The 14,868-nt window shown below is 56.3% G+C and overlaps 1 protein-coding gene across 1 annotated transcript in view; it reads left to right on the forward strand.

The window, feature by feature from the left end:
* Positions 1–13,764, forward strand: part of NOL4L (nucleolar protein 4 like) — a 64,960-nt gene extending 51,196 nt beyond the window's left edge. The window contains 7 exon segments of the mRNA XM_039563486.1: positions 4,004–4,275; positions 4,690–4,875; positions 4,954–5,145; positions 5,228–5,350; positions 5,617–5,764; positions 5,767–5,817; positions 8,650–13,764. Coding sequence (XP_039419420.1) covers positions 4,004–4,275; positions 4,690–4,875; positions 4,954–5,145; positions 5,228–5,350; positions 5,617–5,764; positions 5,767–5,817; positions 8,650–8,849 — 1,172 coding nt within the window. The 3' untranslated portion in view covers positions 8,850–13,764.
* Positions 13,765–14,868: the final 1,104 nt, after the last annotated feature.

Consider the following 14,868-nt stretch of genomic DNA (forward strand, 5'->3'; position numbering starts at 1 on the left):
AGGGGACGAAGAGGGCAGCACTCCATGGACCTCAGGGCCAGCTGCCTCTGTTGGGCTCTCCAGCCTCATCAGTCTCTCCCGCACAGTGCCAGGGTCTGCTCCACCTCCATCCAGCCCGCTGGAGCCCCAGCTCGAGGGGATTAAACGGGAGAACGAGATAGTCCCGTTTTCCAACCGAAAGATCAAACCGGTTAGAAGTGACATTGTTTTTGCAGTTCCATCTGCTTCAATTAGGGCACGGGGGTGGAGCAGGGGGGCTCCCAATTATCCTCATTAGAGGGGCTCCTCGTGCAGCCAAGCTCCAGCCGCGAGCAGGGAGCTCACCAGGCTCGTGCTGGTTGATAATGAATATATTCATGGCTGCGCAGCCTGGCCTTGCTCGCCTGCTGCTGCTGGAGCCCTGCTCCTGACATGTGCTTTGGGCCCTGCTGGGAGATGCAGAAAACCTCTCCAAGCTCCGGAGCTTGGTGGGTTTTGCCGAAATGGAGTGTGGTCAACACAGCCCCACCACAGCTCAGAGTCCCGACACAGCTGCCAAATCAACACAGGAGCCTACATCTGGTCCTAGCACCCAAGGTGGGAGCACTTCTTCTCCCTCTCCCCCAGGTCCCACTTTGCTGTGGGGTGCCCCAGCTCCTTTCAAGAATGGCTGTGGGCTGGAGATACCCTAGTGAAGCTGACCATCCCCATCCCCATACCTGTCTCATCCATCCCAAAAAGGAGACTGCAGCTCCCTCCTGACCATTTTCAAGCTGGCTGAGGCTATTCCCACTCACCAATTTGAATTTGTGGCCATTTCTCTGCTCACAATACTGAGATTAACCCACCACTTTGTGTGCGGAGCTTCTGAGAGAGCCTAACACGTAAAAATACAGAAATAAGAAAATATCTGTAGCTCATGGGTTTAAAAACCTCATTATTTATGTACATCCATCCTTGTATAAACTAAATGGTTCTTTTAGTAGGTGCTGGCTGCTGATACTAGATTCCCATTTCATTTTCTTATCCCACCTGGCAGGTTCCTAGAGACATCTTCCTCTTTGTTCACAATATCTTTTGCCTGTAGCAAACCCAGGGTTCGTAAATGCAGCAGCATCCGGTGGAAACCTGATGTGCAGCTGCTGCTGTGTGTGTTTTGTGTGACACAAAAGAAAACCTGAGACATGGAGAAATTGGGGCGGTCCAGGTGTCTCCCCCAGGATCCTGTCCGGTGTCAGCAGCCAGTGCAGGACTGTCACCGCCTACAGGAATGGGGGGCCAGAGTTGGGGGCTGTGAGGAGGGTGGAGGTGGATGGACAAGGGCAGAGTGGGATGTCCAGGGTGGAGTGGGGGTACTTAAGGCAGATTGGGGGTGTCTGGGATAGGCTGGGGGTGCTCACAGCAGGTTGGGGATGCTCGCAGCAGGTTGGGGATGCTTTCATCCCTGCAGGGGTGCCCAGAGGAGGTTGGGGATGTCCAGGGCAGGTTTGGGGATGTGCAGGACAGGTTGGGAATGCTCAGGGCACTTGCACATCCTTCTCCCAGGTGACGCCTCTCTTGGTGCCCTTGCCTGGCAGAGGTTTTGTGCCATGGTGGGCCCCCAGCCTTGCTGGTGCAGGCAGCCATGCCAGGGGCTGCCGAGGAGCTGAGGGAGGAGGTCCCCACCATCATCCTGGTCACAGCGCCGATTGGCCCTGTGCTGTTGCTGTGGCTGTGCCCGGGCCGATGGCAGGGCCTGGCCTGCAGCTTGTGCCTCTGTGCACGGGAATAATTCTCCTTAATCCTTCCGAGAGGCATCGCTGGATGAGACTGGAGCCTCCCTCTGGGAGCCCCATCTCCCCTGGCGCAGAGAACAGTGCTGGGGGAGGGACAGCCGCCATCCTGGGCAGGGAGGCCTGTGTGCCCCCGGCCACCTGCCTGCTCCTGCTGGAGCCACAGCCAAGCCAGCATTGCTCCTGCACCCGTGCCGAGGGACAGCAGAACCCTGGGGGGCTCAGCACCAGACCAGTGCCCCGGGCCAGGAGGGGTGTGGGGGCAGGAGGTGGCAGTGTCCCAACATCCTGCCTCTCCAGATGCAGCAGAAGCCTGTGGACATGGTCTGGGATGCAGCCACTCACTGCAGCCCCACCATTGCAACACTGGGACAGGAGACCGGAGCTCATTTTGGGGAGGTGGCTTGGAGGGTTCCCCTGGATAAGTGCTGGCTGCTGAGCCCCTCTGGAGCCCCGCACTCCCTGGCACACAGAGCTGGTTGGGACCAAGGACTTTTGCCAGGACCCAGCCCAGTGGTGGGACGGGTGATGCCTGCCACGGGCTCGGAGCACCCGGCACATAAACACCACCCCGGGGATTAGGTCAGCTCTGGTCATCACTCAGACGAGTAAGTGGATCAGCGCAAGGGAAAGGAGGGGGAGGGAGCTCTGCTGAGCAGGGAGCTCCAATGGGGACCTTTTAATTTAGGGGCTCATGGGGCCAGGAGCCGCCTTGGCGCAGGCGCGAGGCTGGGCAGCGAGCGCTGGCGCCCGTGGCGGGGCGGCTGGGGACACACTGCGGCAGCCGGCCCCACAGTCAGCTTGGATGCCCGAGTGTGCTCAAGTGTGTTTATTTTAAGGGATACAAAGTCCTGGGCCGCGGCAGGGTCACCACAGCACTCGCCCAGCCTCACAGGAAAGTTTCCCGCAGGTGCTGGCAGGGGGAGGAGGAGGAGGAGGAGGAGGGTGGATGGCAGCACTATCCCGCCGCCCTGCACCCGCACACCTTTGGACCTGGCGCCCATGTGCCAGGAGCCACCGGCGCGGGGCTGCGGCCGCCCCACAGCCCCGGCCCATTGTCCCGCGGTGGCCGGGCCGGGCGCGGGGACAGCCATCTGCTCGTCGCTGCCGACAGCTTCTTTGTTCAGCGCCCGGCGCACGCTGGCGCAGGAAGCGGCTCCCACGTGCTTCGCCCTTTCCCTCTCGCGGAGGCACCTAATGAAATAAAGGATTTACTGCGGCGAGGGGGAGGGAAGGGAACAGGCTGAGCAGTTTGAAATGTCGTGCCTGGCCCCAGGGCTGGGCTCCCTGGCCAGGTGCGGGCAGGGTGGGTGCAGGCAGTGCCGGGCTCTCTGCCGCTGCTGGGCTGTTCTTTGGGAGCCGCCGTGGTGGGAGCAGGCACAGGCAGGGGGATGGTGCCAGGGCCTGGGGTGTGAATGCAACCAAGAAAGATCTGTGCACTGGGTGTGCATGGCACCACCACTGCCAGGGCCCTGACCTGTTTGTGTGGTGGTGAAGGGCCACGGATATGCTGTAGGGATGGCTCTAGGGCGTGTGGAAACCGGGAACAGCAGTGCCCATGTAGGGTGTAGGTCACTTGGGCTTTGAGTGAGGCAGGAAGGACATCGTGCAGCCTGTCCCCTCCCTGCAGCAGCGTGCCAAGGAGGGCCCTTGCTGGGTGGTGTGCCAGCTGTGAGCAGAGCTCCTAATGGTGCTTCCAGCACCATGGATTCAGGGTTTTCCCACCCAAGTGAGCCTGTCTTCATGGGTCATCCCCGTGGCCCAGCACTCTGCGCAGCTGCATATCCCTGAACCACCAGTGCTGGAACTCGTCGCTTCCCACCGCACCCAGCCCCAAACTGGGCCAGGAGGACGGCAGGGGACCTGGCAGGGAGAGGCAGTGCCCCTTTCTCCTCCCTGCAATGCAAACAGAAACCGAAAAGGACCAAATTCCAAAGTTCTTATTCAAGCCCAGGCACCATGGCCGAGGGTGGAGGCACAGGGACTGTCACCTGCAGAGGGATGGGTGGCTCGGGCATGGGGCACAGCAGCACCTGGCGGGCTTTGAGGGATGAGGGAGTGGATCCCTCTGACAATGCCTTGCAGGCGTGGACACCAGCATCTGTACTTCCATCTGCTTCATCCCAGAGCCCAGAGCACAGCAGTGCCAGCCTGGCTCCCAGTGGCAGCTCAGCCACCAAGTGAGCCCAGAGCAGCTTTGGGAAGGTGGTTCGTAGGGTGCCAAGGGGGTGACCACACATCCTTCTTTGCAGATGACTCCTCGTCAGAGAGCTGCAGTGGGAATGGCTCCTCCACCCTGAACCCCTCCACCTCCAGCAGCACGCAGGGCGACAGCGCCTTCCCCGAAATGAACGGCAATGGCACCGCAGCCCCCATGGACTTCACCGCCTCCACCGACGACCAGCCCATCAACCTGTGCGACAAGCTCACGCCTGCCCACGTCACCCCTTCCTACCAGTCTGACAGCTGCAGTGCCGACGGGCTGCGCAGCAGGGTCAAGTACGCGGTGAAGACCACAGCAGAGGTACGGCCCAGGATGGTCTGGGTGAGCCAGGGCCATCCCCACACCCCAGCTGCCCCAGAGCTGGGCGCTGCAGTGGGCTCACCTCACCACTGACCGGCTATGCCACGGCCACCATGTGAGGAGGAGCCCATTTCTGCTGGGTCAGGCAATGTTTCCCAGAGGATCAGGCAGAGCCGTGGCCCCAACCAGCCAAAGCTGCCATTGGGCCATCAGGCTATCACAGGTTCACTGAGGCCACCATGTTCCCCCCAGCCCAAAGCAGGCAGGAGGTGACACGCAGGGGAGCCTGACCATGGGTTCATCTCCCTGGGTTGCAGGGGGGCCTTTGGGAGAGGGGACAGATGCAGTGAGACAAGGAGAAAGGGCAGGTGCATGAGGTAGGAGCTGCTGGTGGTAATCCCTGTCTCCCCTCAGTCCCCCCCATACAGCTCTGGCAGCTACGACTCCATCAAGACAGAGGTGAGCGGCTGCCCCGAGGACCTGACGGTCGGCAGGGCCCCCACGGCCGACGAAGATGATGATGACCACGATGACCATGAAGACAACGATAAGATTAATGACTCGGAGGGGATGGACCCAGAGAGGCTAAAGGCCTTCAATGTAAGGAGGGCTCCATGGGGAGGGTGAGCCTGACTGCCTTCCGTGTCAGGGTTCCACCACCTGTCTTCTCATTTGCAGATGTTCGTGCGCCTTTTCGTGGACGAGAACCTGGACCGGATGGTTCCCATCTCCAAGCAGCCCAAGGAGAAGATCCAGGCCATCATCGAGTCCTGCAGCCGGCAGTTCCCCGAGTTCCAGGAGCGGGCGCGCAAGCGCATCCGCACCTACCTCAAGTCCTGCCGCCGTATGAAGAAGAACGGGATGGAGATGGTGAGTGGCTGTTCCAGTGCCTGTTGTCCCAGCACCCAGGGCAGCACATCCCTGAGCATCCTCTCTGCTTGTGTCCCTGCAGACCAGGCCCACGCCGCCTCACCTGACCTCGGCCATGGCGGAGAACATCCTGGCTGCTGCCTGCGAGAGCGAAACGCGGAAAGCAGCCAAGAGGATGCGGCTGGAGATCTACCAGACCTCCCAGGTACGGTGCTGGCAGTTGCAGGTGGGCGAGGGACAGAACTGGCAGTGTCCTATGGTGGGGTCAAAAGTCTTTTTAAAAGTCTGAGGGGCTGCAGAACGGAACCCCATGGTGTGTCCTGAGACTCAGGCCAGTGGGGATGGGAATGCTGGTTTGGACTGGCCACACTGCAGCCACAGGGCACCAGGCATCCGTGCACTGTCCATCCTGCTGGCTGCAGAGGAGAGCCAGGCTCCTCGCTGGAGTAAGTCTGTGTTTCCCCTGTGCAGGACGAACCGATCGCTCTAGACAAGCAGCACTCCAGAGACTCCACAGCCATCACCCACTCCTCCTACTCACTGCCAGCGTCATCTTACTCCCAAGACCCGGTCTACATCAATGGAAGCCTGAACTACAGCTACCGTGGCTACGGGTCCTTGGGGGCAGCCTGCAGCCCCCCGCCTCCCTCCAGACAGGCAACCACAGTAACGGTAAGTGGCAGTGCCAGGGGCACAGGGAGCCCACCCTGCCATGCCCGGGCAGTGCCCCAGGGGCTTCTGGCATCCCCCCTTGTGGAGCTGAGCTGGTTGCTGGAGGGGAGGCAGGGGCTGCTCCCACAGCTCCCACAGAGTCCAGTCGTGGCAGCATCTCTCCCACCACTGCACAGAGCTGCTCCAAAATCCCCTCTTGTCCCTTCTGTCTGGTGGCTCTGCTCACATCATCAGCAGGTGGTTAATTGTTGAACTGCACTTGGAAGGACGGTTTGGGTGGTACTGGTGGAGGGAAGGAGTGTCACTTAAAAAAAAAGGAGAATATGTACCAGATTCTCTGTTAATTATTAACAGGGGCAGGTGCCTATCACTGCCCTGATCTCCTGCTGGTATGAGCCGTTCTGCTCTCAGGGATATGGACAGGGTGGGGGGCACAGCCAGCTCCTGCCACAGCTCAGGAGGGCTCTGAGGGGCTGGGGACTGCCTGGGAACAGTTGAGAAAACAGAACTGATGCTGCAGGGTGGAAGGGCAGAAGGAGAGCATAGGCAGAGCTTGAGGTTAGGAGCAAGTGAACAGAGCAGAGTGTCCTGGGCCTGAGCAGGGCACACAGGAAGGCTCCAAGGTACCTGGTGACTTGCCCACCCCTGGGGCAAGAGGCATAGGATGAGACCAAGTGTTTCCTCTGGCTCTGTCCTGCAGCAGTGGTGGCAGGAGGGGCTGGATCCCTTGCCAGTCCTTGTCCAGTCCTTCCACAATCCCCTGGTTGCCGTGGCCTGTCCTGGTGCCCTCTCTCTGGGCTCCAGCCCCAGCCCACCCCGACGGGAGCCAGGATTTGGAAGGATGTGATTTCCGGAGGCCTGAGAGATGCCTGTCTGGGATTAACTCTTATCATCCCTTCCTAATGCTTCTTAACCCTGAATAAAGATCCCGTCCCAGCCTCCAGCTGCTGAGACCTAATCCTCACAGCAATGGTTCCTCCCCAGAGCAGCACAGGCACCCGGCCCCCCACTGCCAGGCACCCTCCTTTGGCCCCTCCACGTGAGACAGTGAACATGCAGGAAGGTCCCTGAGCAGCCCCAGGAGGAGCAATCAGGCCCTGGGTGCACAGCAGCCAGCAGCACCTCGCCTTCTTTCTTTCTAGGGGATTTTTAAACCTCTGTTTTGCAGGTCTCTTTTTCCCAAGCTCTTGCCCAGTCCTTTAGAGGGAAGAGCACTCTTGCAAGGAGCTGCGTCTTCTCCTCCCTCTGAGCAGAGGCCCGCAGGGTTTTGCTGCCCAGAAGTGTCTTCACCCTCCATCCCCCACCTCAGGCAATTCTTGGTCAGGCCCACATCCCTGCTCCCAGCTCCTTCCCCCTTGGTGAGCTGGGAAACAGGCTCAGGCTCAGTTTACTGCTGCCTTTTCTGTCCAGTGAAATTGCTTTCGCATGAGAGCCTCCTCCTCCTTCTTCTCCTCCTCCTCCTTCTTTTCCTCCTCCTCCCCCGCTTTGAAGCTCTGGTTCTCCTGGCATGGAACACTTCTGCTGGTGCTGCTCCTCCCGCAGCTCCAGCATTGCTTTCCTTGGATGCTTTCCATTCCTCCCGGGGTGATGAGCTCCCCTCCCTGCTACCATCACCAGTGGCACCCACCTGGACTTGGGGGCAGCTGAACTCTCCCATCCCGGTTTGCAAACAGCCACAACACCGGTCCTTGCTCGGTGTCCCACGGCTGTGTCAGGCCACCCAGCAGGAGCTCAGCCATCCCAAAGCATCACCAACTGCTCCATTCGCCTGCAACACTTCAGCTCACAGCCCAGGGATTAGTTCAGTGTCTTCTCTCCTTCCCTCCAGGCTGCAGCCTCACCAGCCTTCTCTCCCTGACTACTGTCACATCTCTAGTACATCTCTTGGCTCTTCTCTCCTCATTTCCAGTTGATTGTGTGGTTCTCGCTCTTTGTTTTGCTTCTCTTACTTAGTCCAACATGAAGCTAGGTCTGGTTTTTCCCCTACCTTTACCTGCTGGGGTCACTCATCAAGATAAACCAGGGAAGCACAGCCCATGTGGGATGTTACTCCCCATATGCAGAGGGAAAACCAGAACCTGGAAGGTGATTTTGATGGGGCAGGTGCCCTCAGGAGCTGGCTTAGCTCCCAGCAGACCTTCTCTTCACAGAGCTGTGGGCCTGGCTGCAGGATGGGATTTCTGTCACGATGGCTCTGAGACCTCTTTATAGAATCGCAGAATTGTTTGGGTTGGAAGGAACTGTAAAGTTGAGTTCATTCCAACCCCCTACCACAGGCAGGGACACTTTCCACTAGAGCAGATTGCTCCAAGCCCTCTCCAACCTGGCCTTGAACACTTCCAGGGATGGGGCAGCCACATCTTCTCTGGGCAACATGTGCCAGGGCCGTACCACCTCACAGGGAAGAATTTCATCCCAATATCCAATCTAAGCCTGCCCTTTGTGAGGTTGAAACTGTTGCCCCTTGTTCTGTCACTCCATGCCAATGTCCAAAGTCCCTCTCCAGCTCTCTTGGAGCCCCTTTAGGTGGTGGAAGGGGCTCTCAAGTCTCCCCAGAGGCTTCTCTTCTCCAGGCTGAACAACCCAAATTCCCTCAGCCTGTCCCCCTAGGAGAGGTGCTCCAGCCTTTGGAGCATCTCTGTGGGCTCCTCTGGACCTGTGTTCCTGTTGCAGAGGCACTGAGTGGCTGCTCTGATGTCTGGGAGCGGGAGCTCCTCACCTTATCTGGGCACTGTGGGGATCTTCCAAGTGGTGCAGAGGTCTGGAATCACAACAGGATGAGCATGGCAAAGGTTGCCGTGCCTGAGCTTCCCTCTCACTTTTTCTTGGCAGGTCCGACTGATCTCAGCATGAAAGGTGGGGCCTCCAGCACAGCCCCCTCCAACAGCACCAGCCGGGGCATGCAGGCGGCCCAGCTCAGCCCCACAGAGATCAGCGCCGTGCGGCAGCTCATCGCCGGATACCGGGAGTCGGCGGCATTCCTGCTCCGCTCTGCAGACGAACTGGAAAACCTCATTTTACAGCAGAACTGACTCCCTGTGTCTGCATCGCTCCTCGGTCGAGAAGACAATTTATACCTGCTAGAAAGAGGCTCCTGGCGGTGTCCTGCTCAGGACCACCATCGTCCTCCCGCCACGCGGTGGGCACATGTAGTTTTAGAAGGTGGGATCCAAAAGACCTGTTCTCTTTTACACTCCAAGCACCTGGGACTTCAGGCACAAGGACACATTTTGGAACCGTACCAACACCAGTGCCTCCGGCTGACCAGAAGCCAACCCTGCAGCTTGGAAGGATGTGGGACTTTGAAGGGCAGAAGGGAGCCTGGGGAGGTTTGGGGCTGCAGATGTATTTAGAATAACCTTTGTGGACCCAAATGTTAGATTCCCATCCGCGGATAATTTCCAAGTCTTAGGTGAGCTGAATCACATATTTATTGAGAAATGGACCCTCCTCTCCCCTTAGTAATTTATTTTTCTGAAAATGGATTCTTTTGAGTTTGTACAGATTGCCAGTTTTTTGTCTGTCTGATCAGAAGGAATTTATTCCTGTGAAATAACACATTCCATATCACTACACTACTAATTTCCAGGCAGCTCTGCCTGTTTCTCTGGTGAACCCTTGTCCCACAAGGAGCAAGTTTGCCATCCAGCCCTTGACATCGAGGCTGCTCAGCCTCCAGTGAGCGTAGTTGGGAGCTGAACAGCAGCGCAAGCGTCCTGCTTAGGCCTTTGTTCTAAGGGGTCCCGTAGCAGCAGTGGGGTCTGAACCTCCCGCAGAGACTTGGCAAGCTCAGCAGACCTCCGGCTGGAAGGACACCTCGCACTCATTAAAGTCATTGCAGATAAGAGAAGGAAGGAGGAAAGGAAGGAGATACCTGAGAAACACTGTCTTGTGGTCACCATCCGTACTCTACCTCACACTCCATTGTGGGCTTCTTCCAGGACTGGCCGCGCGAGTCCTGGGGGACGGTGAGTGTTGCAGACATGGGGATCGTGCCGAGGAGGCTGGAACCTCCGGCTGGAGTCCTGCTGTGCCCGGCCGTGCGCTCTGCTCCGTCTGCAGCCAGCCCCGGGGTAGCACCGGAGAGGAACCGCCCGGGCCCCACGGGTGTGTGAGGCAGGGTGGCCCCAGGGCTCACCCCGAAGGTGAGCTGGAGTGGTGACCGCCTGTTTCTGCAGGAGAGACGGGCAGCATTGAGCAGCAGAACTGACAAAGTCCTCTCCGGGGGCCAGGATCCTTCCCCCTCCCTGCTCACAGTCCTGGAACAAGCCCACAGTTCCCAAAGTGTGGAAGAACCGTAGTCCGATGACCATTCTGCCCTGTTTCCACCCCCCCAACGATGCACTTCGTTTTGCTCAGTGCAATACCTACTGCCAGTGCTGCTAACCCAGGGACCTCGCTCCGGCCAGGGGTGCTGAGCCCAGCCCAGCAATGCAACGTGCTCTGGAGCTGTGCAGAGACCGGCGAGGGTCCCGCTGCTCCCCGCCCCCCGCAGCCCCCCCACTTGGCTGAAGTCCACACCATGAGATAGAAATTCGATAAGTGTAAAGCTGTTTTGTAGGTAGAAACTTTCTCAGTTTGGAGCCAGCTTTTATCTTATTTTTTAGCCACTCAGAGCCAGCGGCCAGGGGCTGCTGCTCCAGGGGCCAACGCTGGTGGCACAGGCTTGAGCAGCCTTGGTCTGGCCAGGAGCAGGCCCGGGAAGTTCCCCTGTACCCTCTGTACCCCATGATGCTCCACACACTGGAAAGAGAAGCAAAACTACCCTGGTCTTAGAACAGAAAAAGCTGCTGGCTCCTGAGGCCAGATGTGCCTGGCCCCACAGCAGAAGGGACCAAGCGTTGCATTGACTGTTTTCCCCAAACCTTAAACTTTCCGTAGCATTTGGAGAAAAGGGACCCAGCCCCTGGCCGCGGGGTGCAGCTGAGGGGTCAGCGCAGAGACGAGGTGGTGGCTCTTAGACCTGAGCCGGTGCTGGAACCGGGAGCATCGTGGCCACACCCATCCCCTCCTGCCCGCAGCAGCGGAGCACGGGGAGGGGGCCCCGGGGACGCCAGCCCCCAGCCAGGGCTCAGACTTAACATTTTCCCCAGCACTTCACAAGCCTGCTTGGTTTGTCCACTGCATCCTCCCATACTTGGAATTTATGTAAATATTTATTTTTGTGTGAATACCATGAAGTAACAAACCTTTGACAAAATCTGTAACTGCAGCCATTTGTGAAAGTCTTACCGTTCAGGCAGGAGAGGCAGAGACAATCGCTGTCCCGGGATTCTCCCTCTCCGTGGTCTCCCACCCACACCGGTGCCTCTCTCCTCGGCAGAGGCAGCGGAACCTTTAGCCATAAGTTTGCCATCAGTTTGTACTGAAACAGAGGTAACCCGGGGGCACATGGACAGACCACCAACAGCCACAGTTGGGTTAAGTTTTATTTATCCAAGTCATTCCCGATCACCTCTGAACCTGTCTCGGCACATGTGGAAGTTCAGGAGCTCTCACACGTGGTCAAACTGCTGTAGAGGACACCGAGGCCGCGTTGTGCAGGAGGGTGCCCACCACCGCCCTGTCCCAGCACCTGATGTTTGTAGCCTGCAGCTGAATGGTACAGACTCAGATTCCCAAAGCCCTGGTGACAGCCACATCTGGGACAAGTTATGAAACAAACGGGATTGACTCCGAATTTCTGTCAGGGATCTTTTTTCTTCTTTTTTTTTTTTTTTTCCTTTTTTTACTCTGTGAGCCACAGCGTTCTGGTTCCTTTGGCATGAGCTCCACAGACATCTCCGTGCTCTGCAGCTGCTCCGTGCTCCACCGTGGCTCCCTGTGCTCCAGGACTGTTCACAGCCACATTCCTGCGCTCTCACTGGGCAGGACGGGGTCAGGAATTGCTAGTCCGTGTTCTCAACAAGAAGGAACAAGCAGGAGCAGAATACACTGGCTTTCCAGATATCTGAGAGGTGGAAGGAGAATGCTGGGTTAGCAAATGGTCTGGATGGTCTTGGGTTTGGTTAAGAAAAGCTGATCACTGGTCGAAAAAAGAGATTTTTTTTTTTAAATTTAATTTTATTTCAACACACCCATCCTGCCCTGGACATGCGGTTCCCATGACGCTGTTTCTCTATGGGAGAGCGTTCCCGGGGTTGTGAGCAGACGTAACTTGTACCTCCCTGATCCCAAGGGCCACTTCACTCCCGGAGCGGCCGTCGGATTTAGTACCAGTTCATGAAAAAAAAAATGCTGCTTTGAACTCAGAGGGTTAATATACTTTTGATTTGTAATTTTTTGTAAAACTTTTTACAAGGTAGCATAGTATTTCACCAGACACCAACTACAATCCGTCCATGGTCTGATTTTTATATAATTTAGTGGTGCTTTAGAAACTTTTGTTCGGTTGTTTCGGAGCTGTACAGCTCAGTTCTTCGCCTGTATCTACCTAAGACCAATGTGAACCTTTGTATTTTTGCTCCTAATTTTGGACTCAGTGAAAGTGTACTGTTTACATGTACAGAACTCCCGACCCCGTGTGTTCTGCCAGACCTGCTGTTGAAGAGGAAGCTGCCCCTCACCCAGTTCGTCTGCTTAACCCAGCCACAGCCTCACCCACCCACCGACACGCGCCCGCCCCGAGGGACACCCCACCAAACCCAGACACCCTTTAAGCAATTTTGGGTTTTGCACAAGCTGTTGTATTCTTTTTCCCTGGTAGTTGCACGGATCGGCTGCAATTCCAATCGGGAGCTGATCCGGAGCTCTGAAGCACCAGGTCTGGGCAGTGCTGCTGCCTCCCCATCCTCCTCCTCCTCCTCCTCCTGCTCCCACATGGGCGGGAAGGCGGTGCTGCCCGTAGGATCCAACTGATGTAGGGGAGCAGCGGAGGGAGCAGGGGGAAAACACTCCTGAGCAGAATTGGGAATACTTTAGGGAAGGGGTGAGCTCGCCCAAGCCAGCCGCTGGCTTGGGGTGGAGGGTGGGAGCGCGGTCCCGCGGGAGGCTCCCAACGAGGCAGAAGAGGCTCTTTGGGAAGCTGGTGCTTTCCCGAGGGCTCAGATAGAAAGTGTATGGCACTTAATCCAGCTTCTAAGGTGACACTTTATTGCTTAATCAATTGATTCCTTTGGAAATGATATTTTTGCAGATAGGCACCTATGCAACTTCATGTGGCTCTTAAGCAGATGAGCACTTCCTCCTCAACGAGCTTGATAAGAGTTATTTGTGTTATATACTGTGGATTTTTCCAGTAAATGTGGCTTAATATTTTAATTCTTAGAATGTGTGTCTATTATATATGTGATGCAACTTAATTCTGTTCTGTTTGTGGAATGATTAGCACAGGCCAACTCCCTGTCCCCTCACTTAACAAAGACCAATGAGCTGTTAATCGAGCTGTTATCTCCATGGTATTACTTGCTAAATGCACTGATTTCATAAGTATGTGGAATCCTTTTTTTTTTCTTTTGAATCTGTATATCATATATAAGACTGAATCTACTTAATAAACACTGTATAACAAAAAGGGCTTTCTCCTCCACTGTCGAGCCCCGCTGGGTGCTGCTGGCCCCAGCGCTGCCCCTCGCCCCAGCCCCTGTGCGAGAGGTCGGTGCCATCAGTCACCAGAGCGGGATCTAAATTTAGGTGTTTAAAGGAAGTAAAAAAACCAAAACATCTCTCAGTCCTGTTGACATAAGCTGTGCTTTCCATTCCGTAACAGACAGCATGGGTACCAGAGAGAGCAGTGGCAGCACTCACAAAGGGGGCAAGGCACCAGTTTTATGCTTAACTTATATTTTGACAAAATTAATTTTGTGAAGTGTCTGGTTTTTGTGAGAAAAAAAAAGAAAAAAAAAAAAGTTTTCATTGAAGTTTGTGCGAAGTTCTCCCTCATGGAAAATACTGATTTTTCGTTATCAGCTTTATTCACTAAGTATAATAAACCTTTGCATCCATAAATGTTCCTCTTCAAGCGCTGTATAGATACCATCTCCTGGTTTGACCGTCCGGAGACCCGGAGGGTCCAAAGGGTTTGCAGCTCCCATGGAAACGCAGCTGCCCAGGGGTGTGGGGGTGCCGGCTGGCCAGGCGGATGGGCGGCCCCTTCCTGGGATTTGCTGCGGCTGCAGCTGGGACCGAGGCCAGGAGGACCCACCTGAGTGTTCGTGCTTGTAAACGATCACCTGGGACAGCACATCCCAAATGGAGCATCCGCAGAATTCATTAATGTCTGGCAGCACAGCACTGGTGGCCCTGTGTCCCTGACACCGTCGGGTCTATGACCGAGCCTCGGGCTGAGCTTTGGTTCCAGATTTCCAAGGGAGCAAGGAAGAGGGGCTGCAAGCCACGGGGAGAAGCAGTGCCGGGCCCCACCAGCTGCAAACCAGTTGGCATCACCTGCTAAGGCCTCCACAGCCCCGTGGCCGGACTGACTCAGGATGTCCCCATGCCTGCAGATGGCCCTGCCGAGCACGGCAGAGCCAGAGCCAAACAGCAGCTGGGCTGGGAGAGAGAAAATCTGTTACTTGGCACACAAATATCACAGAGAGGGGAAAAAAAGAAAAAAAGGGTACTTGCTCTTTGTGAAATTCTGATGTTAATGGGTTTTACTCTTGAGACCCCCAAGCTCCCTTGTTCCAGAGGTAGCTAATCCTGATGCCATCACCCCACATCCCAATAAAACAGGGAAGGATTAATTACTGCATGTTAAAGCTTGGCTAAGTAACAACTCATTTTTTGCATTCCCCTTATTCAGTTTACTTAGATTATCCAGGTATCTTTAACTACACTCTGTGCAGCCTGCCAGAGTCAGAACATCAATGAACCACCAAAAACCACAAAAGCCTTTTTTCTCCCCAAAAAGCTGGTGCCAGACCATCCACTGCCCCAGCCCTGGCTCCCTGTATGAGGCCATCGCTGCTGTTCTGCGCTGTGGAATGCCAGGAAGTCGGGGACTGTGTCACCACACGGATCTTGGCACTCCCACAGCCCCAGGCAGGAGATCCCTGCTCACCATTCAGAATGTCCACGCAGTGAGAACCCAGGCACATAACATCACAATCC

This window comes from Corvus cornix, chromosome 20, assembly GCF_000738735.6.
Source record: "Corvus cornix cornix isolate S_Up_H32 chromosome 20, ASM73873v5, whole genome shotgun sequence".
NCBI classification, from domain to species: domain Eukaryota; kingdom Metazoa; phylum Chordata; class Aves; order Passeriformes; family Corvidae; genus Corvus; species Corvus cornix.